The sequence below is a fragment of the Schistocerca piceifrons genome, chromosome X (genome assembly GCF_021461385.2).
Source record: "Schistocerca piceifrons isolate TAMUIC-IGC-003096 chromosome X, iqSchPice1.1, whole genome shotgun sequence".
Lineage (NCBI taxonomy): Eukaryota > Metazoa > Arthropoda > Insecta > Orthoptera > Acrididae > Schistocerca > Schistocerca piceifrons.
Genome location: NC_060149.1, coordinates 210395665 through 210422262, shown reverse-complemented (window position 1 = coordinate 210422262; position 26598 = coordinate 210395665). Strand labels below are relative to the sequence as shown.

The 26598-nt window shown below is 37.6% G+C and overlaps 1 protein-coding gene across 1 annotated transcript in view; it reads right to left on the bottom strand.

The window, feature by feature from the left end:
• Positions 1–26598, bottom strand: part of LOC124723106 (collagen alpha-1(XI) chain-like) — a 543500-nt gene that overhangs the window by 152636 nt on the left and 364266 nt on the right. The window contains exons 10-12 of the mRNA XM_047248286.1: positions 24576–24700; positions 19171–19368; positions 17811–18116 (exon numbers count right to left, since the gene is read on the bottom strand). Coding sequence (XP_047104242.1) covers positions 17811–18116; positions 19171–19368; positions 24576–24700 — 629 coding nt within the window. The remainder of the gene's footprint in view (positions 1–17810; positions 18117–19170; positions 19369–24575; positions 24701–26598) is intronic.

Below are 26598 nucleotides of genomic sequence, written 5' to 3'. Positions count from 1 at the left end.
AAGGTGTTTTGCTTTATATCGACTAAGCCGATGATATGGCGTCTTTTTTTTTCCGTTTACTCTTAGAAGAAAAAAAAAAGGAAAACAAGTAACGAAGTGCTAATTGTGCGTTGTGAAAAATATAGGGGCGAATTTTAAATAGCTACAGTGTATAATCAGACTAACAAATGGACATTCAGTTACGTGAAATAGCGAACAGTGAAGTGTGGTCATTAAATTGAGTACACCTACAGGGCGGTCAATTCCGGGATAAGTCTATTCGCATCTCACGAGGGATGCGGTATTGAGACCGGTTTTTTTTTATTATATCACGGAGAGCGGGCTTCAATTTATAAAAAGGAGAAAAGCTGTATCATTATCATTGACTGTTGGTGTTAAGCAACCAAAACTGTTCAACAAAGGGTTATTCTCGTTGTACGAAGCCTTTATAGACAATCGTTATGACAATTTGCTTTGAAGGGATCTCGTTACGAGTTAAGTTTTGGGGACCTGGTCAACAAGGTATAGTTCGTAGATCTTAACTACTGCAGCTATTCTGGAATCAGGTGCTACCGTGACCGTTGTGTGTTGTCAATGGCTCTAAGATTGACGCGCCTTTCCTCTTGGTATAACGGTGTCTCACGGTAACCACGACAACGCCGACGGCAAAGGAAGATACGGTAGAAGTGGCGCCCAACGTGGGGCTCGATCGAGGAGGATTGCTGCATCGAGTCGAGTGTCATCCGGATTCACGAACTCTTAGAGTTGGAAAATATTGTAGCAGCCAGTGAGTCTGTCCAGTGAAAGAGGTATTCTTCAATAATCGCTAAAAGTGAGCAATACTACCAGGTATGATTAAAATAACTGTATAATTATAAAAAAAAGGAAGTTGAGACTTGTGATTTCGGTAGATAAATATATATAAATACATAGTGAAAATAAGTGTATGTCTTGGTAGTGAATAATCATGTCAAAACGAACGAAAAGAATACATGATAATGTGCAGTTGAGTAGAGTAATGAGTAGAGAGAGAGAGGAAAGTGAAGAGGATAGGGATGATGTATTCCATGAGCTCAATGTGGGACAGGAGACATGTACAGATAATAATACAGTTATTGATTTAGAGCCGTTAGGAGATTCAAATACAATGATAAGTAAGGTAAGCAGCGTGGGAGAACATAAAGATCTTGAGGTTTCGGAAGTAGATCAGCAAGTTGATCCTCAAAATGGAAATATTAATCAAAAAATGTTTGATATGCTGGTATCAATAAATACTCAAATGGGTGTAATGAATGGAAGACTTGGTTCACTAGAAAAAGATAATAAGCAATTAAAAGAGGACAATCAAAAGTTAAATGAAAAATTTGAGGCCAAATTTGGTTCATTAGAAGTTAAAATGGATTCTTTGCAAAGCAAACTGAACACCTTTGATTATAAACTGGAAAATACTAAGAAAGAATTAAAGGCGGACTGGGAGACTCAATTAAATGCGAAATTTGGAGAACTAGATGTAGAGTTTTCTAACACCTTAGAAAGGCAACATAATAATTTAATGGGAAAACTTCATGACGTAGAAAAGAAATATGAGGTAGTTTTGAAGAGTTATGATGGCCTGTCCAATAGGATGGTTAAGTGTGAAAGCAGCTGCTTCAATGCTAGCGCACAGATAGAAGAGCTTTCGAAACAAATAGTCGAGTTTGAGTCTGATGCTCGTAAAGGGATTGACAAGTATTTAGTAGATCAAACTAAAAGACTTGACGAAGATCTAACTGAATGGATAGAAATAAAAGGAAATGAAATTGTAGACAAGGTTAAGACTACTATTGGATCCCAGCCAAATGAAAATATCAATGAGCACCTAAGTAGAAATGATGAATTAATTAAGCTCTTCACTAGCAAAATTCAGAAAATAAAAGAGAAAATAGTTGATGAGTTACCTAAATGGCAAAAGGAAACCAATCATAAATTGGCGGAGTTAGAACGAAAGTCATCACAAAATTTGTTGACAGAGGACGAACGTTCGGAGAATAGGTCGAAAAACAACCGAACATGTGATAATACGAAGTACAATTGTGGTGAAAATTTGCATTGGGAAGTTGATGATTCGGTTGGTAAAGATGATGATTCTTTTGGTCAGCGAGGATATTTATCTTCTTTAAAGGTAAAGTAGACAATTCCCAACATTCTTCACTGAAAAGAACAACCTGCATCCGAAAATCTTTATCAATAATTTCAAAAGAATATTTCCGCGTAGCTGGTCAGAACACGACCGACTTCAATTTATAGTATCCAAAATTACCGGAGAAGCCGCATTATGGGCCGCTGAAGTAAGTGAAAGTTGCCATACTTGCGCTGAGTTTGAACAACTTTTTTTGGCTAAATACTGGTCGTCGAGTAAACAAGAGAAATTAAGAAAAGAGGTTTACCAACCTGAGTATTTTAACAGTAGAAGGAGTACTTTAAGGCAATATTTTGAAAAGTACATAAATAAGACACGTTATTGGAGTGATCCAATTTCTCACAAGGAAGTGATCAGAATTTTGAAGGGAAGGTTGCCCATAAATATACGTGAAAAGTTAATAAATGTTCCTGACCACGATGTAGAACAATTCTTGTCAGTGATTGACTCTATAGATATGATTATGGAAGACGCAAGACAAATGAGTAGTAATCAAATGTCGACTCACACTCATAGTAATATGAATAATTATAATTATAATTTAACGTATGATAATAATAATACCAAAAACCAGGTCAAACCCGCATCACAGGAGCGTGGACAATCTTCATCCTATGGTTGCAATAAAAACAATGATTATAATAAATATAGAAGAGATACTTACTGTGCTAGAGGTAAACCTCGATGTGGTGACGTGAATGTGCATAGTAGTGATATTAATAAGAGTAACAGGTACCCAAGTGATGAACCCAATTGCATTCGACCTTGGGAAGATAATTCGAAGCATAATGTTCATCGGCAGGATGGAACAAATGCCTCGAGTCCTCATCCAGCACAAGGAGTTATACCAATGGGCAAAGGAGCCTCCAATGTGCGACGGGGTGAATACCATAACTCGGATCATACTGTACGGATTGTGGAAGTTCATGAACCCCCACCGATGACTCAACGAGATAGATTAAACTAATACCAGTCACCAAATGCCTTCCTAGGATGACTGGAAAGGAGAAGGAAGGCAGGCATCAATTTGAAGTGAGAGTATTAAGGTACAATAATGATCAGGATATAAGGAATGAATTAATTCAAGAAAAACCTGAAGTTTCTAATAAATGTCGACAAATTTTACAGGCAATAATTCCAACAAGTATAAATAATGTTGATGTTGAAATATTAATTGATACTGGAGCAACTATTAGTGTCATGACATTGGACTGTTTAAAACAGATAAGCCGAGGGGTAAAAATGCCCACTTTTCCTATCACAGGATGTACCGTGTCTGGCGCATTCAGCGCAAAAATGCAAAAAGTTGTGAAACAGGTACGTGTTGACGTTACAATACAGGGTGCTCAAATAGAAAGTACATTCCTGGTTGTTCCTATAATGACAGTACCATGTATCTGGGGTTTGGATTTTTTATGTGAGACCGGTGCAATCATTAATTTAGAGAAAGGTGAATGTATATTTAATTCCAATGGTAATGTTTTGACAACCACCTTGAGAAAGGGCCGAGTAATTCCAAATCAATTGTGTATGAATCTAATGGTAAAATATGTCAGTATTGATGATGAAAATGTGTATGATATATGCCTTATTGAATGTTCTGAAGAAATGATGGATAAAATGTCATTGCAGGAAAAGGTGTTAGAATCAGAATATTTATCTGTTATCCAAAGGGATGAACTGTACTACTTGTTGGAAGCATATCAGTCAAGTTTTAGTAAACGTCCGGGTGTAATAAAAGACTTTGAATACCATATAAAGACGTATGCACATAAACCCTTTTGTCGTACTTCCTATTCTATCCCATGGACAAAGAAAGAAGTAGTCAGAAAGGAAATCAATAAAATGTTAGAATGGGGTATTATTGAGCCCTCAGATTCTGAATATTGTAACCCTCTTGTGGCGGTAATTAAACCCAATGGTGACATCAGATTGGTGTTGGATGCCAGAGAGATCAATAAGATCATTATACCTGTACAAATGCGACCAGAGAACCTAGAAGAGTTAGTACAAAAGTTTTATGGTGCCCGCTTCTTAACTTCTTTGGATATGCGTAGTTCATATTGGCAAACTAGAATATCGAAAGAATCTAGAAAATATACTGCATTCGTTTTTCTGGGCCGAAGTTACCAGTTTACTGTCATGCCATTTGGGTTGAAAATAAGCGGTGGTGTTTTCATATCGGCATTAGATACCGTACTGGGCAGAGACCTTTTGAATGAAGTTACTTTATATGTGGATGATTTGCTAATTGCTTCTGAAACTTGGGAGGAACATTTGGACTTATTAAGAAGAGTTTTTGCGAAATTTTTGGAATACGGAGTTACTGTAAATTTGAGAAAATCCAAGTTTGCTCATAACCAATTGAAATTTCTTGGACATATAATCACTCCTGAAGGGATAAAACCAAATCCTAAAAAGATGGATCCGATTAACAGATGTGCTTATCCAAAAAATAGGACAGAATTAAAGTCATTTATCGGCTTAGTTTCATTTTTTCGACGATTTTTACCCAATCAGTTAGGAAGCCAAGACTGTTTGTTATGGCTGTTAAGAAAAAATGTCATGTGGGAGTGGAATTCCGAATGCACGCAAGCTTTTGATAACATCCGCAATGCTTTAACTAATGCTCCACTGTTACATCATCCGAGACTTGATCAAGATTTTTATATTGCTGCGGATGCTTCTGAAACAGGATTGGGTGCCACTCTTTTCCAGATGGACAATCCAGAAGATATCAGTACCATCAAGATAATTGGGTTTGCCAGCAGAACACTCTCTAGCTGTGAACGTGCATATTGTACTACTGAATTGGAAGTACTGGCCGTGGTCTGGTCCCTTAGAAAGTTTCGCTATTTTGTATATGGAAAGAAGATCATTGTATTCTGCGACCACAAAGCTTTATCTTTTATTTTAACAGGAAGGATGTTCCATTCACGTTTAACCCAGTGGGCCTTGCTACTGCAAGAATATGATATTACGCTCAAATACATCAGAGGGAAAGACAACATCATAGCCGATGCTCTTTCAAGACTACCGAAAAGAAAGAATGATGACGAGTGTGAAGAACGGACTATTGACTTTAAAGTCATGAATTTATCAAAGCAATATTGTGAGAGGCAGATTTCACAGCTATCTCGAAGTCTTCCACAACTGCAAGAAGATGATAAGTTGTGGAAAGCCATTAGGCATGCTGTTGAAAGCAAAACGCTAAGTCACTCTCAAGAACAGTATCAATTAAAATCCGGAATATTGTATCGGAGGAAGAATGAACAAGATGTTTGGAAAGTTTGTGTTCCAAATAAATATTTATTATCACTAGCATGGTACACTCACTTGAATTGGGGTCATTTTGGTTCCGCTAAATGTACAGCCAAAATAGCACAATACTGCTATCATCCAAATTTGGGACGTATAGCTACAAATATTATTAAGAAGTGCAAAATATGTCAGAAGGCGAAACCCATAAACTATTGTCGGAAGATAGAATTACATCCTATCATCCCACAACAACCTTTAATGTTGGTGTCATGTGATGTCTGTGAGCCATGTCCCATGACACGTGGACGGTTCAAATATGTATTGGCTTTCTATGATCTCTTTTCAAAATATGTGAAATTATATCCTTTGAAAAATCTCCAAGTTCGACCCATGTTACGCAAATTTATCAACAACTATATAACTGAGCTTGGCAAACCTATAATGATCTTGATAGACAACACTGCTTATTATACAAGCAAAGTATGGAGAGACACTATGAAAGAACAAGGAATCCAGCACATTTACATCTCAAGATTTTACCCTTGTGGAAATCCGGTCGAGAGAATCTTCCGAGAATTGAACCAATTTTTACGGACGTACATACCCAAACAACATTATAAATGGATCGATTGGATTTATGAATTTGAGAAAATGTATAATGACTTACCACACTTATCGACAGGTTATTCACCTAACCAAATAGTATTTGGTGAAAGTACTGTGCCAGAATGGATGAAGAAATTACCTGTGATAGAACAAAAGATTACCAAGAAAGAAGATATGGTGAAGAAGGTCTACGAAAACCTGCAGCATCAAGCACAATTGAGAAAAACCCGTTTTGATAAAAATGTGAAGAAAGTAGTCACATATGATGTAGGGGAAGAAATTTTATTGAGAAATCACCCAAAAGCATCAACCAGGAAAAGACTGAATAAGAAATGGCAATATTTATATACAGGTCCATATAAAATAATGAAAATACCTCATGAAGGGAGCTACCTCCTGGCAGATTGTAATACTGATGTAATTAAAGGCTTGTTCCATCACATAGACCTGAAGAAGTATTATCAATAATGAGCAAAATATAGATTCAAGAAACACTGAATGATACCAAGACTACACTCAGTGGACTAAATAAAAGCACCAATGGATAAATACGTACTTATACTAACTTACAAAGAAAATTAAAAAATGTACCGATGATTTCCATGAGATACCTTCTTGGTATCAGTAACAATGACGACGCTGAAATACGATTTATCCTCTCACCGAACAGCGAGGATGGATGATTTAAAAGTGGAATTAAGAGGAAAAGAAAAGGACCAAATCCTCTCTGGTTAAACAAGTGGCCTGATAAGGGTTTTGGCCTAGGATGCCAATCGTCGAACCTGGCGGTGATCACTGCCTTGCACAGTCGGTTGAAGAACTGGGGGCTTCATCCAATAAAAAAAAATGTGGTGTGAATATGAAGTGATTAGTGCGAAGTGTTTCTAAGACAACCTATAAACAAATGTGGAATTTAGTTAAGGGCATTTTGTCTAGGCCCATTAACTCAACTTAAATATTGTAGAATGTATGTACTGACTTGTTGAGTGAATCTGAGAGTGAGTGTATTCGCCGAAACAAATACCCTCTCCTGTCACAGTACACAAAAAAAAAATAAGCCTGTTCTGTCTGGAACCCTCTTCAAGACATCACAGTCTGGGGGGCTGTGTAACATTACGAGTCAAGACAGCTGTAACGGAACTTGAATAGCGTAAAGTTATCGTTAAAAACACACGCCGCGCGATTTGTTACGATTTGGTCGGTCATAATAGTAGTAACATACTTTTGAATACAATTAAAATGTAACGGTGATACCTGTTTAGCGTTATTGGAAATAATATGTAATAAATTAATGAGTAAGGTAGCCGATCCTATAAGAAGAGGTAAAATTGGGCATATTAAGGTGTTTTGCTTTGTATCGACTAAGCCGATGATACGGCGTCTTTTTTTTCCGTTTACTCTTAGAAGAAAAAAAAAGAAAACAAGTAACGAAGTGCTAATTGTGCGTTGTGAAAAATATAGGGGCGAATTTTAAATAGCTACAGTGTATAATCAGACTAACAAATGGACATTCAGTTACGCGAAATAGCGGACAGTGAAGTGTGGTCATTAAATTGAGTACACCTACAGGGCGGTCAATTCCGGGATAAGTCTATTCGCATCTCACGAGGGACGCGGTATTGAGACCGGTTTTTTTTTTATCATATCACGGAGAGCAGGCTTCAATTTATAAAAAGGAGAAAAGCTGTATCATTATCATTGACTGTTGGTGTTAAGCAACCAAAACTGTTCATCAAAGGGTTTCGGTGAACGAGTGGTGAATGCGAAATGAAACTGTGAACGAAGTTATGTTTAATAAAGCAGAAGAGACAAGACAGTTTGGTCGTATCTGTTATTATTCCATAGACCGTAACATTTATTCTCGTTGTACAAAGCCTTTATAGACAATCGTTATGACAATTTGCTTTGAAGGGATCTTGTTACGAGTTAAGTTTTGGGAACCTGGTCAACAAGGGATAGTTCGTAGATCTTAACTACTGCAGCTATTCTGGAATCAGGTGCTACCGTGACCGTTGTGTGTTGTCAATGGCTTAAGGTCATCATATCTCATGCTCTAAGATCGACGCGCCTTTCCTCTTGGTATAACGGTGTCTCACGGTAACCACGACAACGCCGACGGCGAAGGAAGATACGGTAGACCATGTATCGTCTCTAGTAGACTCCCTTGGCTACTATTCCAGTTTGTTCATCTTACATTATTTCTGTGTCATGATACCACCCTCTGCTTTTGATGTGAGAAAAGAGAGTGCTTTTTTTTCTTTTTTTTTTTTTGAGGGGGGAGGGGGGGGAGGGGGAAGGGTTGCCAAAGGTATCAGAGTATATGAGAAAATTGTTCTCGCAGTCACAATTCATCAATTCATCTGCTCCAGTGCCTTCAGAAAGGTAGAGAGCTTAGCAACAAAAACTATAAGTTCACTGATGGTTGGAAATCATGGATGCAAAACAAAGAAATAGATTGGACAATAAAGGTACACACCTCCACACTCAGAGGGGATTATACAGGATGGTCCATTGATAGTGACCAGGCCAAATATCTCATGAAATAAGCATCAAACAAAAAAACTACAAAGAATGAAACTCTTCTAGCTTGAAAGGGAAACCAGATGGCGCTATAGTTGGCCCGCTAGATGGCCCTACCATAGGTCAAACGGATATCAACTGCATTTTTTAAAATAGGAACCCCAATTTTTTATTAAATATTCATGTTGTACATAAAGAAATAGGAATGTTTTGGTTGGACCACATTTTTTGGTTTGTGATGGATGGTGCTGTAATAGTCACAAATGTGTAAGTATGTGGTATCATGTAACATTCCACCAGTGCAGACGGTATTTGCTTTGTGATACATTACCTGTGTTAAAATGGACCATTTATCAATTGTGGAAAAGGTATATACCGTGTTTATGTATGGCTATTGTGATCAAAATGCCCAATGGGCATGTGCTATGTATGCTGCTCGGTATCCTGGACGACATCATCCAAGTGTCTGGACGATTCACCGGATAGTTACGTTATTTAAGGAAACAGGAAGTGTTCAGCCATATGTGAAACATCAACCACAACCTGCAACAAATGATGATGCCCAAGTAGGTGTTCTAGCTGCTGTCATGGCTAATCCACACATCAGTAGCAAACAAATTGCATGAGAATCAGGAATCTCAAAAACGTCGGTGTTGAGAACGCTACATCAACATCGATTGCACCCGTACCATATTTCTATGCACCAGGAATTGCATAGTGACGACTTTGAATGTTGTGTACAGTTCTGCCACTGGGCACAAAAAAAATTAAGGGATGATGACAGATTTTTTGCACACATTCTATTTAGTGACGAAGTGTCATTCACCAACAGCGGTAATGTAAACTGGCATAATATGCACTATTGGGCAACGGAAAATCTATGATGGCTGTGACAAGTGGAACATCAGCGACCTTGGTGGGTTAATCTATGGTGTGGCATTATGGGAGGAAGGATAATTGGCCCCCATTTTATTGATGGCAATCTAAATGGTGCAATGTATGCTGATTTCCTACGTGATGTTCTACCGATGTTACTACAAGATGTTTCACTGCATGACAGAATGGCGATTTACTTCCAACATGATGGATGTCTAGCACATAGCTCACGTGTGGTTGATGTGGCATTGAATAGCATATTTCATGACTGGTGGCTTAATCGTTGAAGCACCATACCATGGCCCACACTTTCACCAGATCTGACATCCCCAGATTTCTTTCTGTGGGGAAAGTTGAAGGATATTTGCTATCGTGATCCACTGACAATACCTGACAACATGCATCAGCACATTGTCAATGCATGTGCAAACATTACGGAAGGCAAACTACTCGATGTTGAGAGGAATGTCGTTACACGTATTGCCAAATGCATTGAGGTTGATGGACATCATTTTGAGCATTTATTGCATTAATGTGGTATTTACAGGTAATCATGCTGTAACAGCATGCGTTCTCAGAAATGATAAGTTCACAAAGGTACATGTATCACATTGGAACAACTGAAATAAAATGTTAAAACCTACCTACGTTCTGTATTTTAATTTAGAAAACCTACCTGTTACCAACTGTTTGTCTAAAATTGTGAGCCATGTGTTTGTGACTATTACAGTGCCATCTATCACAAAGCAAAAAAAAGTGGTCCAAATAAAACATTCATATACATGTACGTACTACATGAATATGTAATAAAAAATGGGCGTTCCTATTAAAAAAAAACCACAGTTGATATCCGATTGACCTATGGCAGTGCCATCTAGCGGGCCAACCATAGCGCCATCTGGTTTTCCCCTTCAAGCCAGACAAGTTTTGTTGTTTGTAGCTTATTTGTTTGATGCTCATTTCATGAGATATTTGGCCTGGTCATGGTCAATGGACCACCCTGTATATACAATGCTAAAATCATTGTTCATGTATGAGAAGCATTATAAAACAAAGAACTAAATCCTAAGAGGGAGAATTTTTATGTAGTGAAACCTACAATAATTCTGAGACTCTTTAAAATCTAAGAATGTAATTAACTCAATCATTATTATAAAATGTTACTAATAGCCAGACCTATTCAAAAAATGCAAATGATTGCACAAATCCCGAATGGCTTCACTGCTGACAGGCAATTACTAAAAAATCATTCAATGTGTGAACAACAATATAGCATAACACTGCCTGTGGAAGGGTATATGCTAAACATAGCAAATGTTCTGGAAATAGGAACTGATCTAGTCCTTATATCCAGCCTAACTCCCTCTAGAAGGAATGCACCAAATAGTTTTATGTATGATGCCAAGAAGATCCATGAAATTAATCCCCTTAATTAAGCTGGGTTAAAAAAAGACTTTGTATGTTGGCCATCATTAAATAAGCAACAAACAAAAATAAAATTGTGTGAAAAGAAGAAAATCTGATGTAGAAGTTCTATTTAATAGTGAAAAAAACATTAAAGCAGCGCAATATATTGGTATAAACAATGAACTCTAAGAAGAGATTTTTTCAGAGAATTGTTTCTTATTACAAACTTGACTAGTACAAAAATCTTGAAGTTAAGCTCTAATACAGAATATGATCTGTCTTCAAACTGAATTCATACACAGTTCACAAGGGTGCAAAACATCTATAGCTGTGTATATGTATCTAGTGCCATTGCAGAATGCTTTGTAGCTCTTGTGGTATCTATAGAAGGATTAATTCCTGCCTGATATCAAATGAAATCATCTTATAAGTGATTTATGTGACTGAGATCCTGGGTATCTGCTCATTTCTTTAGGCATTCTCCTCTTCAGTTTATTGGTATACAATATACTCTGTGCGGACAGCAATCATGATGTTGAAAAACAAATCCTCTTGATTCATGCATTAACAGCTTAACACGACATTCAAAAATGTTACTCTAATGCACCTTGAGAAACGTTTCTCCCATGCTAGAGCAAACAGTGATCTGTGCATTTTTAATGTAGATATCTACAACTATGCATACCTAGAACTCTGTGCTGATCTATTTCAGTGATCATGTACCAACAAGGATGCAAAATATCTGAATACAGTTGTTTTGGTATGATGTATTTCTTCAAATGGTTCAAATGGCTCTGAGTGCTATGGGACTTAAATGCTGTGGTCATCAGTCCCCTAGAACTCAGAACTACTTAAACCTAACTAACCTAAGGACATCACACACATCCATGCCCGAAGCAGGATTCGAACCTGCGAGCATAGCGGTCGTGCGGTTTCAAACTGTAGTGCCTAGAACTGCCCGGCCACTCTGGCTGGCTATATTTCTTCAAGAACTAGCATGAATGCATTAAAAAGAAGTGACCAGTTTACTCTATGAGCATTTTATGTGAACCAGAAAATGTTTCGTAATACAGACAACCAATTACAAACAATGATCTTACAATACTGGTTTTCTTTCTACAGGTTCCTGTCTTGTAACTCATACCATCACATTTTATCAAAGAAATACTGGTCAGCTAGAAACTCTAATGTTATTACTCAGTAGTTCTGTGTGGAACATGGTGGAAACAGTGTCAGAACTGCTGTGATTGATGCCACACATGTCTTCCAAATGGTTATTTTAGGTTAGTGTCAATGTTTCCATTAACTCTCTTATTTTTACAAATAGACACGGATTTGTTTGTGTCTTAGTTAGAGCTGAATTTTGTAATTACATTATTTTATCAGTGACAATTTGAAAAATCCATAGATAAATAACAAAATTACAAAGAAAAAATATTACAATCTGGCATGGATAAGTACATCAGTCATTATATGAAACTGTGGCTTTTGAAGTTCAAATGGTTCAAATGGCTCTGAGCACTATGGGACTTAACATCTATGGTCATCAGTCCCCTAGAACTTAGAACTACTTAAACCTAACTAACCTAAGGACAGCACACGACACCCAGCCATCAGGAGGCAGAGAAAATCCCTGACCCCACCGGGAATCGAACCCGGGAACCCGGGCGTGGGAAGCGGCTTTTGAAGTATTTTCCCATTGTTGTATTGTATTTACAGGTGCAAGAACAGGCAAGAGCAGCAAAAATATGAAGTTGTTACCATACTTTCCAAAAGTCAGTTATACCAAAAGTTGCACACATTATGAACATTGAAGAATAGTAGTATTATTTCAGTCCCTTGATTCTACATCTGAAATACAATGATATTGCAATGGCTATCCAAAGACTTAGTTACTCAGTGACTTAAGGAACTGCAGGGGGGGGGGGGGAGGGGGGAGGAAGAGGGGGTGGAAGAGGGAGGGGGGAGTAGAACACATCTGGAAAGAAGGCTTTGATTTTGATCTGATGATGGAATATGCCACATGGGGGATATTAGATATACTGGAAATAGTTTCCAACGTTGTCTGCCAACAGATAGAGTAGTGGCATAGCTACCAGAGCACCATCTGTGTCTTCCCTTAATATGGAGTGATCACAACCAGAAGGCTCAGTGTGGTGCAAGCGTGTGAAGCAAGCAGTCAACAATGCCACAGAGATGCACTCCTGCTTCCTACAGCCAACTGAGCAAGTTTGAAAGGGATGAAATTGTGGCCCTCTATGTGATGAGTTGGACCTCTTTGAGAATTGCCACACAAGTTAGAAGTGCTGTGTCAGTTGTGAAATGATGATGATATCAGTGATCACGTGAATGTTCTCACACACGTAGAAAAGCTTCTCGATGTCCACACAGCTGAGATGTCCCCAGGAGTGCTGTATTGTAATGGCAGCAATGCCAGATTGAACAGCTACCACAGTGCAGTTAAGAGGGCTTGTGAGCCCAGATGTGTCAACGCAAACTGTTGTGAACTAGTTATTAGCAGTGGGACTATGGGCAAAGACACATATAACCTGCCTTCCACTCACACCGCAGCACTGACGTGCAGAGCTCAACTGGTTTCATCAAAGGATCTCTTGTAGAATGGAATGGGATGCCATGGTCTTCAGTGATGGAAACAGATTCTGACTGCACACAAGTGATAGTTGTTTGTTCATACAGCATAGACCTGGTGAGTGCTGTCTTGTAGAGTGCATTCATCTAAGACATATTGGCCCCACCGCAGGCCTTATGGTCAGGAGTTCACTAAGTACAATTCTTGTGCACCTTTGATGTTTCTGGAGGGGACTCTAACTAATGTTTGTTATGTGCAGAAAGTCGTTAGACCCATTTTGTTGCCATTATTGCAACATGAAGGTGATGTGTTGTTACAACAGGATAATTCTCACCCACACACTACCTGTGAAACTCCCTGTGCTCTGCAAGACATGGAGCAATTTTCCTAGCCAGCACAATCTCTGGACTTGTCTCCATTGAGCACATGTGGGGCATGATGGGAGAAGAAGTGGCTCATGTGACCCATCAGTTAACTCTTACAGAACTATGTGAACTGCTTGAGCAGGTGTGGCATAATGTATCCCAGGACAGTGTCTGTCATATGTATGACTGACTGGATGCCAGGGTCAGTGTCTGTATTGCTGCCTGTGGAGCCTACACCATGTACCAATATGGGTGTTTCAGCATGGCTTGATACCTAGTACCTCAGAACCAATTATGCTATTGATCTGTAAATGTAATCGTTTCATGACCTCCATGTGCACTGTTGCAACAATAAATTTTGAGTGAATTGGAAACCTCTGAAAGGATATACAATTTTTATTTCTCTGGCAGTGCCATGTTGTCTAACTTTGCACATACTCATGATACATACACGTGGACTATTCTACGTGGTGCTGCAAAAAACTCTTTTTCTGTATCATACGGACCCTAATTTTGGATGCTCATCAGCATTAATGTGATCATGCTGTTAATTAAGTTAGTCTCTATCCCCCAGTATTGTCTTCAGTCTAGGATTGCTGAAGCATTGGTACATCATAAAACAATTCTCTCTGTAATGACTTTGATCCATTGAGTTCTTATTCTGCATTCTTTGTTGTGACATAATTCTAGTCAATTAATAACTGCACCAGCAGACATAACACTTGATACCATTAAATCTGCTATCAAGTATTGCACCAGGAAAGCCATGCTGTGGCCTCACATACAATATTGCCTAATTTATTTACTCCAAGAGACCAATGATGTTGGTGTATTATGCATGATCAGAGTCATGCTCTAACAAAACTATGGTTCAGCAGTTTTGGTACACTACATAAATCATGCAGTAAATGATAGGATTAACAGTAGTACTGGTAGCATTGATAGGAAAAGAAACATAAATGAACATGTAAGGGAGAAACCGGGCACCAATGACTTGTCTTTGTTTTTTGTTTGTTTGTTTGTTTGTTTTGCACATAATTAGAGCTGCACATTATTCAGTGTAAATTCACTGTGTGTTTATTTCCTTAAAGACTACAAATTGCCTTTTATAAGCAATAAAAATTAGTTATATGCATAACTTCTGCACTTTTATTTAATTAAAGCAATTACTTTTGATGCAAGAACAGTTTACATGCACAAACATAAAAAACATAGTTTTTTGTTATTTTGTACTTAACAGAACATTCTTTATCATGATCGAAGGCAATATCAATAAATGCATTAGTAGTTTATGAATAACAGGAATATGTGTAACATAAGTCCGATGCAGTACTGACACAATGTTTGATATATTTTTGTTTTGTGACGTTTTTTATTTTACCTTTTTGTTGAGGAAATTGCATTTTCCAGTGCCATATGTAATTTATTTATTTTCACTACAACATCCCTCTGTTTCACATTAAAAATCAACAATTTTCAAATTCTACACCCAGAATTCCAAATTTTGTATAAAATCATTTTTAAATAACAGAAAGGAGGATAACTACACTGATGGAAAAAGTTGCAACACCAAGAAGGAGTTGTAAGATATAAATGAACATTAGTAGATATGTTCTACATCCGAAAGATGATGTACATTCCAATTTCGTGCCAGTCACATATGAGTGGTGCTACTAGTGCCACTATGAGGATGCAAATCAGGTTTGTTTTAAATACACACTGTAATGTTTGTCAGCATTAGCTAACTTTGAGATTGGACATGGTGAATTGACATTAGTCAGGACAGCATTTACGGCATCGAAGATACTACTATCAGCAACTCACTGCATTTGAATGAGGTTGTGTAATAGTGCTACAAGAAGCTGGATGTTCCTTCTGTGATACTGCAGAAAGACTTGGCAGGAATATAGCCACTGTACATGATTGTTGGCAGCAATAGTCATAAGAATGTATGATCACAAGAAGACTGGGCACTGGATGGCCACATGCTGTGACCAAGAGGGAAGACCATCATGTCTGGCATATGGCTCTGGTGCATTGTATTGCATCTGCAGCAGTAATTTGAGCAGCAGGTAGCACCACAGCTCCATATGAAACTGTTACAAACTGGTTACTTCAAGGACAACTCTGAGGCAGATGCCCTGTAGCATGCGTTCCACTGACACCAAACCACTGCCATGTGCAACTTCAAGCCAACGCTCACTGGAGTGCAGGGTGTAGGTCTGTTGCATTTTCTGATGAAAGCTGGTTCTGTCTCAGTGCCAGTGATGGCCGTGTGTTGGTTAGATGAAGGCCAGCTGAGGGTCTGCAACCAACCTGTCTGTGTGCTAGACACACTGGAGCTACGCCTGGGGCTATGGTCTGGGATGTGATTTTGTATGACAGCAGGAACACTCTTGTGGTTGTCCCACGCACCCTGACTGCAAACGTGTACTTCAGTCTGTTGATTTGACCTCCATTCATGAACAGAATTCCAGGGGCATTTTCAAACTGAACGACTCTCTCACGTACTCAACAGTCTCTTCACTAACTCTTGGTCATCCTGTTCTCTTCCCTTTACAAAGGCAGCCAGTATCTTCAAATTGATGATACCATCTACGAATGTTATTATCTCTTGTAGGATCACAACCAAACTTCAGCTAGAATGCACATTGCACAGTAACTACAGATTCGGTCTTTGCAAACTGCAAAACACAAAATGCTTTCTGTTCTCTATTCGCCATCTTCACTACTACTGCTGTCTAGTGGATTGTGGCAGAAACATTACGCACTGCGCATGTGCACTGACACCAAACACGACTGTTTGAGTTGCCCTTTCATTTGACATATCATTTTTAACTGTAAGTTTAATTTAATAAATATTATAAAGTGTTAAAGCCCCAATATTCATTTATAAACACCCTGCATATCCTCATTCAGTTTCTAGAAGGTTCACCATTTCCAGATTTTCGTAGAATCTAGTATGACATTAGCCACATACGTAAAAATAGTTATCTTTATCAGGTAGTATGCGATAGGTAGGTAATATCCCTTATGTATGGGTACTATAGATATGACCTTAATTGACCAAGCTACCAGGAAAACTACCATAGTCTAGGCTTACTTATGACAGTCTGCAATAGCCTAAAGAAGTTTTACAACTCTGTGTATGAGTCATGAATAAAGTGGCATCCTCGGAGTAAGGTAGTGCAGTTACATGACCTTGAATCATGGACTGTAATTGGTTAGTATAGACTGAATGATAATCTCATAGATTTCACTCATCACATTCATTACTAAAATTACACATTACCTGTCTACACTGATTACCTCAGACCACAAATTACTGCTGCTGTGTATGGGTGCTTCATAGAAATATATTCTATAGGTAGTAAAGGTACTGTATTTCTTAAAATGAGTATAGAATGTTGCCATATTTATTCTTGTATAATATTCAAATAGCAAGGGAAAAACAATGAAAGAAAAACTGAAAATGCCTGGTATGTTGTATTTAATTGACACGAGTGCTGTAGAGAATTGCAACTGTAGCTGAGATGTCAATTAGCCAATTTTGTGTGATTAAGTGTTCATTATACAATTCTCTGTAATTACAAAAGCAGCTTATTAGTCACATATACAACGTTAATGTTTAGGAGAGTTATGATTTCAAATACTTCCTCTAGTATATGATAATGGTAATTTTGTAATGCAGAACATTGATTACTCCCCTGGAATGCTACTTGTGAAGCACAAAACACTGGCTTATTGTTATACTTGATGAGTGTTCAGAGTCAGTCTTTGTGAGGAACTGTTTAAATGCTTTAAAGTATGTGTCTAGATTCTTCCTGTAATATATCTGAATACTTACTTCAAAGTAAGTGTAATCCAAATTACTTCATGTGTGGCAAAGTAAATATACTTAATACAATGAAATTATGCATGTTGTAGGTGCCAGTATACTGTACTATAATGTTTTGTATTATACTTTTCTTTACCTTACCTTATCTGAAAACAACAATATCAGATCATAATTAATGTTTGAACCAACCTTTGGACCTTCAGGCCCTTCAAGTCCAGGTATACCTTGTGGACCAGTGGCTCCTCTTTCTCCTTTCATCCCCATGTCTCCTTTCTCACCATCAGCACCCCTATCTCCTTTGTCTCCTTTGTCTCCCGTACTTCCTCTCTTTCCTTCATCTCCTTTCACACCTCTTGGTCCTGGAAAACCAACAGGACCCTGAGGTCCTTGTGGACCTGTGTCCCCCTTTGACCCTGGGCTGCCTGGATTTCCTGGATGTCCTGGGGACCCTTCTGATCCTGGCAGACCTGGTATTCCAGGCTTACCTTGAGGTCCCTGAAATTGGAAATGAAAAATGGAAATGACGTCCCATGCTTCTTTACAGAGTGTATGGGAACGATGCGGGAGACCCGCACCGCCTTACTAGGCGAGGTCCTAATGGAGGTGGTTTGCCGTTGCCTTCCTCCGACCGTAATAATAATTTATAATTTGTGGGATGATTGTTACTGTTCCTTTTGCAGGAATAAACAGAAAAATTAAACACTGCACTTTCCTCAAATTATTTTCATTAACCAAAGTATTCAGGCATAATAATCTGTATTTACAAATCACAAAAACAATAACAGCTATGAATAATTTCCACTAACCAAACTACTTAGGCTTAGATTAAGCAGCCAAAACTCTCCAAAGAGCATTTTTGGACAAATATTTATCCTTAATCAACTATTTAGCCCAAATAAGTGACATTAAGTTGTTCCACACAGTAAGAATGAAAGTGTTTTATCAACCCTCTGCAAAACACTTTGTGTGAATTGCACTCTAATCACGTACATATAAATGCCTAGATACCTTCAGTAATCTAGTGCTTTGAAGATTATGAGCAAAAATCAGAAAGAGTCTCAGGAAGAACAGAAAATTAAGACTAAGTTGGGAAGCCACAATTCCTAAATCAGAAACAACTGTTTTATTTTAGAACATCATTTCAAGAGAGAGGAAGAGGGAGGGAGGGAGGGAGGGAGGAAGGAAGGGAAGGAGGGAGGGGGGGAGGGAGAGAGAGAGAGAGAGAGAGAGAGAGAGAGAGAGAGAGAGAGAGAGAGAGAGAGCAACTGGGTAACTCAGGAATGAGTTAAAATAAATTTAATAGAAGCATATATCTGGATGAGGAATGGAGATATAAATGAACACTGTTAGTATACCATATTTCATGAAAACATTAGAAACATCACAAACAATAGTTAATAATTTTAACATCAGCAGAAAAATGTACCAATGATCATCCATGAAAACATCTATGTAAACATTCATTACTTATTAGATTAACCCTGGATGAAAGAACAACCCATTTCACACATAGAGTTTATGGTCCTTGTAATGTGCTCTTCTTACTTACAGCCAGTCCTGGAGGTCCAAGTTGTCCTTGTGGCCCTGGAGGTCCTACTGGACCAACAGGACCAGTCTGCCCTGGGGGTCCAGGCTGACCAGGTGGTCCATTATTTCCTTTCGGCCCTATAGGGCCTTCACTGCCAGGAATACCTGGAGGACCGGGAAGACCCGGAAAACCTCTAGGCCCTGGAAAACCCCTTGGTCCCTGAAATCACATATCATGAAGAAATACAAATTTGAATCATTTGTTAAAAAATATGTAATGTCTGTCTAAACAAAGAAATTTAATTTTTAAACACTTAAGAAATTCAGTATAACTGCACATATTAAGTAATTCTTCCAATATTTATTTCTTCTACTTTAAATTTTGAGGTCTTTGTGTAAAATATATGTGTGAAATAATAAAACTGAGGCATATATTTAGTGATTAATCAATTAAATAAATTTGTGATATATGTACTATATGGTTACAAAGTCTTGATAATGAAACAAAGGTAAATTTTGCTTAAATGATTTTATTATGTCAATGGAAAATCATAATTATTTGTGTACTCATAAAGCTATAAGCTCCATGATTTCATTCACTGTAAAAGAAGTAACTAATTTTTAAATTACTGGCAACTTTACAATATGAGAAAGCAATTGCTTTGATATTAACAAGTATTTTTTTCCATGTCAGTAGAATGTTACACAAGAATACGGACCCTATTTAATTAGTTTTGACCTCATGAAACAGAAACTGAAAAAGGATGAAGTATGTACAGATTTAAACAGGAAGTTATACAGTTTACTAACACAGGTTTGTGTGTCCTTCTTCTGCTGCATGACAACCATCTACGCAGCAGCTGCCCTCATCTGTTGTGTTACCAAATTTACCATAGCTGAGATGCACTTCTGCTGGTCAGCTATAGTTATTAAAAAAAGTTACAGGGTGTGAGATCAGGAGATCTTATTGGTAGCAACATAAGAGCCAGGTTTTTTCCCAGTGTGGCCTGTCCATCACTGATAAAGGGATTGATTCAAAAATTCTTAGACATCAAGGTGCCAACAGGGTGGTGCTCCAGCCTGTTCAAATAATGAACTCTTTTGAATCTCTGTTAAATTGACAAGGGGAGGCCACAATGTTTGGATCACAGATTTACTTCAGACTTTGTACACTTTTTGTAGCCCATGAGAACAAAATAATGAACAAGTAGCAAGGTGTATTATTTAGGTGATTTTGAGAAAATTGCAAGAGAATTTTATATGTCAGTGATTTATTGGTGTGTTGTGGCTCCCTTAGCATGAGATGATGGCAGTCATGTGGTTAGGATTCAAGCTCTGTAATCAGTAGATTGCTGGATCGAGTCCAGCTCATATGTATACATTTTAATACTAGTCACATTATTTCATACATATTAAGTTAGAAAGGTAATATGATGAAAAGATCCATTTATTTGCATGGAATTTTATTGAAGTTCCAATGGTAATTGATTGTTTTCTAAATTATATTATCGCAACAATTATTACTAGGTGGTTATAATTACACTTTCCCTATCTAACATGTTATAAAATGGAAACTAATTACCATATGAGTACAAAACTTGGTGTATCAGTGTCAAGGACATGGGGAAGAGAAATTAAGCAGAATCAGTTCAGCTGAAACAATTTTAATGTGCTGCCATGGTATGTCATACCAAAAGGTGAATAAGGCACCCACCAGTGTCCAGAAGAGTCTGAAAGTGCAGGATTACATTCTGCACACAGAATGAAGCATGTCTGTAGATATGCTGGCTACTTCTCTTGATATGTTGCACTACAGAACAGCACATAGCCCCACAACCAGAAATCACAGGGAGTGAGATTAGGTGATTGTGCTGGCCAAGCATTTTGAAACAATCGGCTAATAATTCAATCATTTCCTAATGTATTTCAGAGAAGCAGGTGAACTTCATGAGCGATGTGTAGTGGGGCCACATCTGGCATGGAAACTGTTGAGTTCAATGCATTTCTCTCCTGTAGGGCAGGTGTGACATGCTAGTGAAGCATATCAAAGTAATGGTGGCCAGTCACACTGCACATCTTTGGTCCCTGAGTGCCAACCTATTCAAAAATGAATGGGCCAATGATGAACATAGCCATGAAGCAACACCATATGGTGATACATTCACCATACAGAGGAACTTCATGCACAGTGACTGGAGGTGAAGATCCCCACACTTGGCAATTCTGTATGTTCACCTCATCCATCAGAGAAAACTGAGCTTCATATGTCCATAGGATAGTCCAGAGCCAGCCATTGTGAACTTCAGTCCTAGGGAGAAAGTGGAGAGCAAAGTCAACACGTCGTGCGTTGTGTGCTGCAAGCTGCTGTACAATATGGATCTTGTAAGGATACCATTTGAGAATGGTTTGAAGCACCTTTTGCAGTGTGGACTATGGGATGTTCAACTGCCGTGAAACAGCACAAGCACTACCTGATGATCAAGAATTGCACACAGTGTTGCCTGCCATAATAACAGCACCTGTGGTGCAACTGGTCATTGGCCTCTTTCCGGAGGGATGCCCAGTTCTCCAGTTGATTCGAACTTCTTCGAAAAAATGGTTCAAATCGCTCTGAGCACTATGGGACTTAACATCTATGGTCATCAGTCCCCTAGAACTTAGAGCTACTTAAACCTAACTAACCTAAGGACAACACACAACACCCAGCCATCACAAGGCAGAGAAAATCCCTGACCCCGCCGGGAATCGAACCCGGGAACCCGGGCGCGGGAGAACTTCTTCATCATGCCCCGCACAGCAATACCCTACTCCTTTTGTCCAAGCTATGTTGACATGTCAACAAGTGCACTGTGGCTGATCAGGCATGTGAGGCTATGAATCATGAAGGCTGATCATGGCACCTGGTGTCCATAGATGGAACTGGATGCTGGTGCTGTGATGCATCAAAATCAAGAAACCCTCTACTCTGGACATTAATGCTACCATGTTTGATACTAGTATGGTAATTAGTTTCCATGTTATAACATGTTAAATAGGGAAAGTTCAATTATAACCATGCAGTATGTTTATAATTATAGACAAGTAAACAACCAAACACATGAAGTTTTCATGAAAATGTATGCCGTCATGATTTCTAAAATCCTCCATACCTGCAATCAAGGCAGGTACCAGAACTGCTTAGCAACTGGACTCTTTGATCTGCAGATACAGGTTTCAAGGATGATGGAAAGGCTTGGAAACGCCAAGTCAAACACCAATAAATAAAGGTGAAAATAATTTCATTCAATAATAGAATGAGTTACAATGTGCCAGAATATGGTGGTAATTTATGATTAATCATCAGATGTGCTTTTGACATTACAAGTTGTAGGATGATATGTTTCATACAGACATGGAAAACATAAATTAAAATGGCATCTATTACACTGAACAAATACAATTTTCCTGAATGCACAAGGAATTTTCAGATTTGCCGCAGAAAAACAAAGCTTATTGTCATTTTTAAAAATCTTGCTTTCTTCCATCAAATTAGATGTGAACCATGTGTGACATTTTCATAAATATTGTTGTTGGAAATTGATGATATACAATTGAATGTATTTTAATAGCTTCTTCATGCTTCATGTGAAGCAATTTCTCATTTGTTGTCAATAAAATATGAACTGATTTGAAGCTGCTTGATAAAGTTTTTAACTTGCCTATAGACATAAAAGTCGCATAATATTTGTTGTAATAATAAAAATTAGTAAATGACCAAATAACATTGGAAAGTCAATAAAAGTTTGTGGAAATACATGTGTCTTTTCATCATATTACCTTTGAAATTTAATGTGAACAAAATAATGTAGCAAGCGTTGAAAAAAACGTAAATTCAAAAAACTAGATGAGTGGACTCAATCTAGCAATCCACCAAATATGGAGCTTGAATGCTAACCACATGACCACCACTCATGGTTGTAGTGCATCAATACATCCCTGACACACATAATTTCTCTTGCAATTTTCTCGTTATTATGTAAGTAATACACCTTACCAATTGCACATTATGTTGCCCTAATGTACTATTAAAAGTGTACAAACTTTGAAGTAAATCCATGATCTGATCGTGGCCTCCCTTTGTCAGAAAAATCCCACTGTTCTAACATGTCCGGGTATGTTATTCTACCAGTTACCTATGCAAAAATGAATGGCCCATGAAATTTGTTCTGCAGTAAGGTGTAAACATGCTTAACATCACTGAATCTTTGTTATGTGGCAATGTTTAAATGGGATTTCACAGACCCCCAGACCCCATATGCAAATGTTGTGTCTGTTCACTTTGACTGAGATGAAATATCATTTTTCTGCTAAAAATTAAGTGTCGTAGTAAGATTTCTCCTCCATATTTCTTACAATGCCACAAAATTTAACAGGTCTACACTTTCTTCACCATTTTTAACAAGAGTTGCAAAAGTTGTAAGTGGTACAGCTTCTTCAGCAAACGCCATCTTAGACATCATCATATAGTTAGTTAAGATATTTGTAGTTCTCTGCTAACTCTAATGGTTGACGTATTTGGACTATTCACAAAACATTTTTGGACTTGTGTAGCATGCTCATCTGACACATGTGATCAGAATATATGTAGTCCCTTCCAACTTCATCCAATTTGTTGAAATTACTTAAACCAATGACTTATCATTTTCCTAATTGTTGGTTTGATCCTGAATAAGAGACAAAATGCACTCTGTGTACAGTCATCCACAAATGGGGTTGTATCACCTATAAAAGTTAGTTCTTGTGGCATGAAACATTTCAAAATTGACCAACTCATTTACATAAAAAATGACAATTTCAGAGTCTTGGCACTCGCTCCCTCACCCCAAATCAATATCTGCAGACAATCATATCCCTGCGCTGGAATTGCCAACCCACTTCTGCTGGACTCAGGAATGCAGAATACCTTGGTAGCCATGTTATTCAAAACTGGCATGAACTGTCTGTCTGCCAATGTTGAGTACCCCAGAGATTGGTTACACAGCTATCAGCATTCTATCAATGGTAATAAAAACTTTAGATCCCCTTCTTTAGAATGGTGTGTAGAGCATACATATACAACTTATATTTAATGAATAAAAATTTATTAAATCAGGTTCATCTTTTTGAATAACCTGTAAATGTGCTCATCGATATTATGGTGGAATAATGTAGGAATTTAGAGTTTGGTGACTTTATCTTGGCATAACATGATGTCATATGGGAAAAATTTACATAACTATAAAATATGTCCTGTATAAGTCAAACAAAATGGGCCTTGCATTTAACATCATATGTATGAAGGCAGATGTTATCACTACTGGCTGATAATCAATAAATAAGTTTTAATCTGTTATTTATGGGTTCATGGAAATATGAAGTTATGTGAACAATTTCACATGGACTACTTACCAGTTCACCAGGCAGTCCTGGTAAGCCACTAGGTCCTTCTTCACCCTGCATTCCATCATGTCCTGGAAGACCAGGTGCTCCAGGACTACCAGGATAGCCTCGATCACCTTTCTCACCAGGTAAACCTGTTTTTAATATAGGAAGATTAATAATAAACTATATGCAAATATTTTAATGTAATACATACCAAAAATATGAAATCAAGATTTAATTACAGAGATAATGAATAAATTGGTACATAGTGCCAATATTTTTTGAATTTTGGACAGGTCTATATTATCTCAGCTGTTCTTCTGAAAAATTTCATACAATTTTATACACAATATGTTATATTGCCAAAATTTATGAAAAGGAATTACTTTATTTTCATTGTTACAATTGACATGTACTAGCTCTTAATGTACAGTTAAAATTTTTTTTTTCTTTTTTAGAAACATTTGAAATTATGAAATATTTGGTACACTTAAAATTTCTATTACTAATTATACAATTGAGTATTGTTTATTATGTTTATTTCTAGATTCACTTATAAAATAATAATCTAAACTAACAGAAATTAATTTGTCAAGAAAAATCATAAGTCCTTTGGAACATTGTTATTACCATAGAGTGAGGGAGTAGTAAGTCTGCCTCTGATGTGATCAGACATATTTTTGTATTTTGGATGAAGAATGTAATTTCAGCTTTGTTAATGTGAAAATTCAAAAGACAGTGCAATATAGTAAAATGAGAGACAATAAATTATTGTAAAAAACAAAGATTCTGCAATATTCTTCAAAATTATTTTGATCAACTGAACAGTGAGAATTTCAGCTTCAAGAATCAGACCCCTAGACATGAAAAATTGGAGCCAACTGTGTGAGAAAAGATAAGTAACAAGTTTATTGTAAACCTTACTTCTCTCAATTTTTTTGAAAAGACTTTACCATAGTGGACAGTAACAACAACAAAGAAGGGAGGGGTAAATTACAACACTCAAGTACTGTCAACTGAACCACATTGGGGTAGTACAACAAACACAAGTTAAAAAAATTGTCATACAAAGAGGTTGATGCCAAATTATTGTTCCAAACATAAGTACAATGGCCATCACATGGCAAGGTCAAATTTATTTCTCTGACACAGTGGTTTTAGCAAGATCTATAATGACTACACTAGGATGTAGATAGAGGCCACAGAAAAAGGAGGACTGAAATTTGACAAATTGTGGACCTATTGCTAAATGAAAAATGCAGTGTCAAGTCTTCCCTCTACAAGTTCCATTTGTGCAACTCCACAATCTTGGGCAGTGATCACATGACATCACAAACTGACCATTGTGTGGATACTTTGTATACTATTGCCAGAGGGGAGGGGGGAGAAGGAAGAGGGCATGGGGGGGGGGGGGGGGGGGCAGGAGGTAAGGAAAAAATTCTCAACTTGTGATAGGTACCAAAGAGTTAAAGTCAGTAATCAGACGTGCACAGGGTTCATGCAAAATATCACATCAACGCGACAAATAGATCTTGTAGCTATGGATATTTATGGACTCTTACCAAAGGCTAAGAGTTTTTTAAACTACAGATAAGGGCCATAAGAATATCAGGAGTGATTACTCTGGGAATAAACTGAATGATGTTCCACTTTTGACAAACTGGCCTTGTATTCAGGAGTGTGGAAATCCATATCCTCATCCAGCCATACTGATTTTGCTCTAAATTACTTCAGGCATATACCAGGGTGGTTCCTACTACAAGAGCACCCAGTGTCAAAAGCTACTTAGAGAAAATATAAAACTTACATAAAGGACTGGGACAGTAGAAAGGAAAGTATAATAAAAGTGCTTAGAGAAATTTGAGGTATGGAGTTACTGTTAATTCAAGCATATTGACTAACAGATGAATCCAATTACAAAGTGTAACTTGAATATTAATTATACTGCTTGCCATTCTTAAGGCCAACAGAAGAAAAGAATGTATTATGATAGCACAATTGATTTTAAAAAAAAAAGAGACATGATTTTTCTGAAATTTTGTTAAGCTCG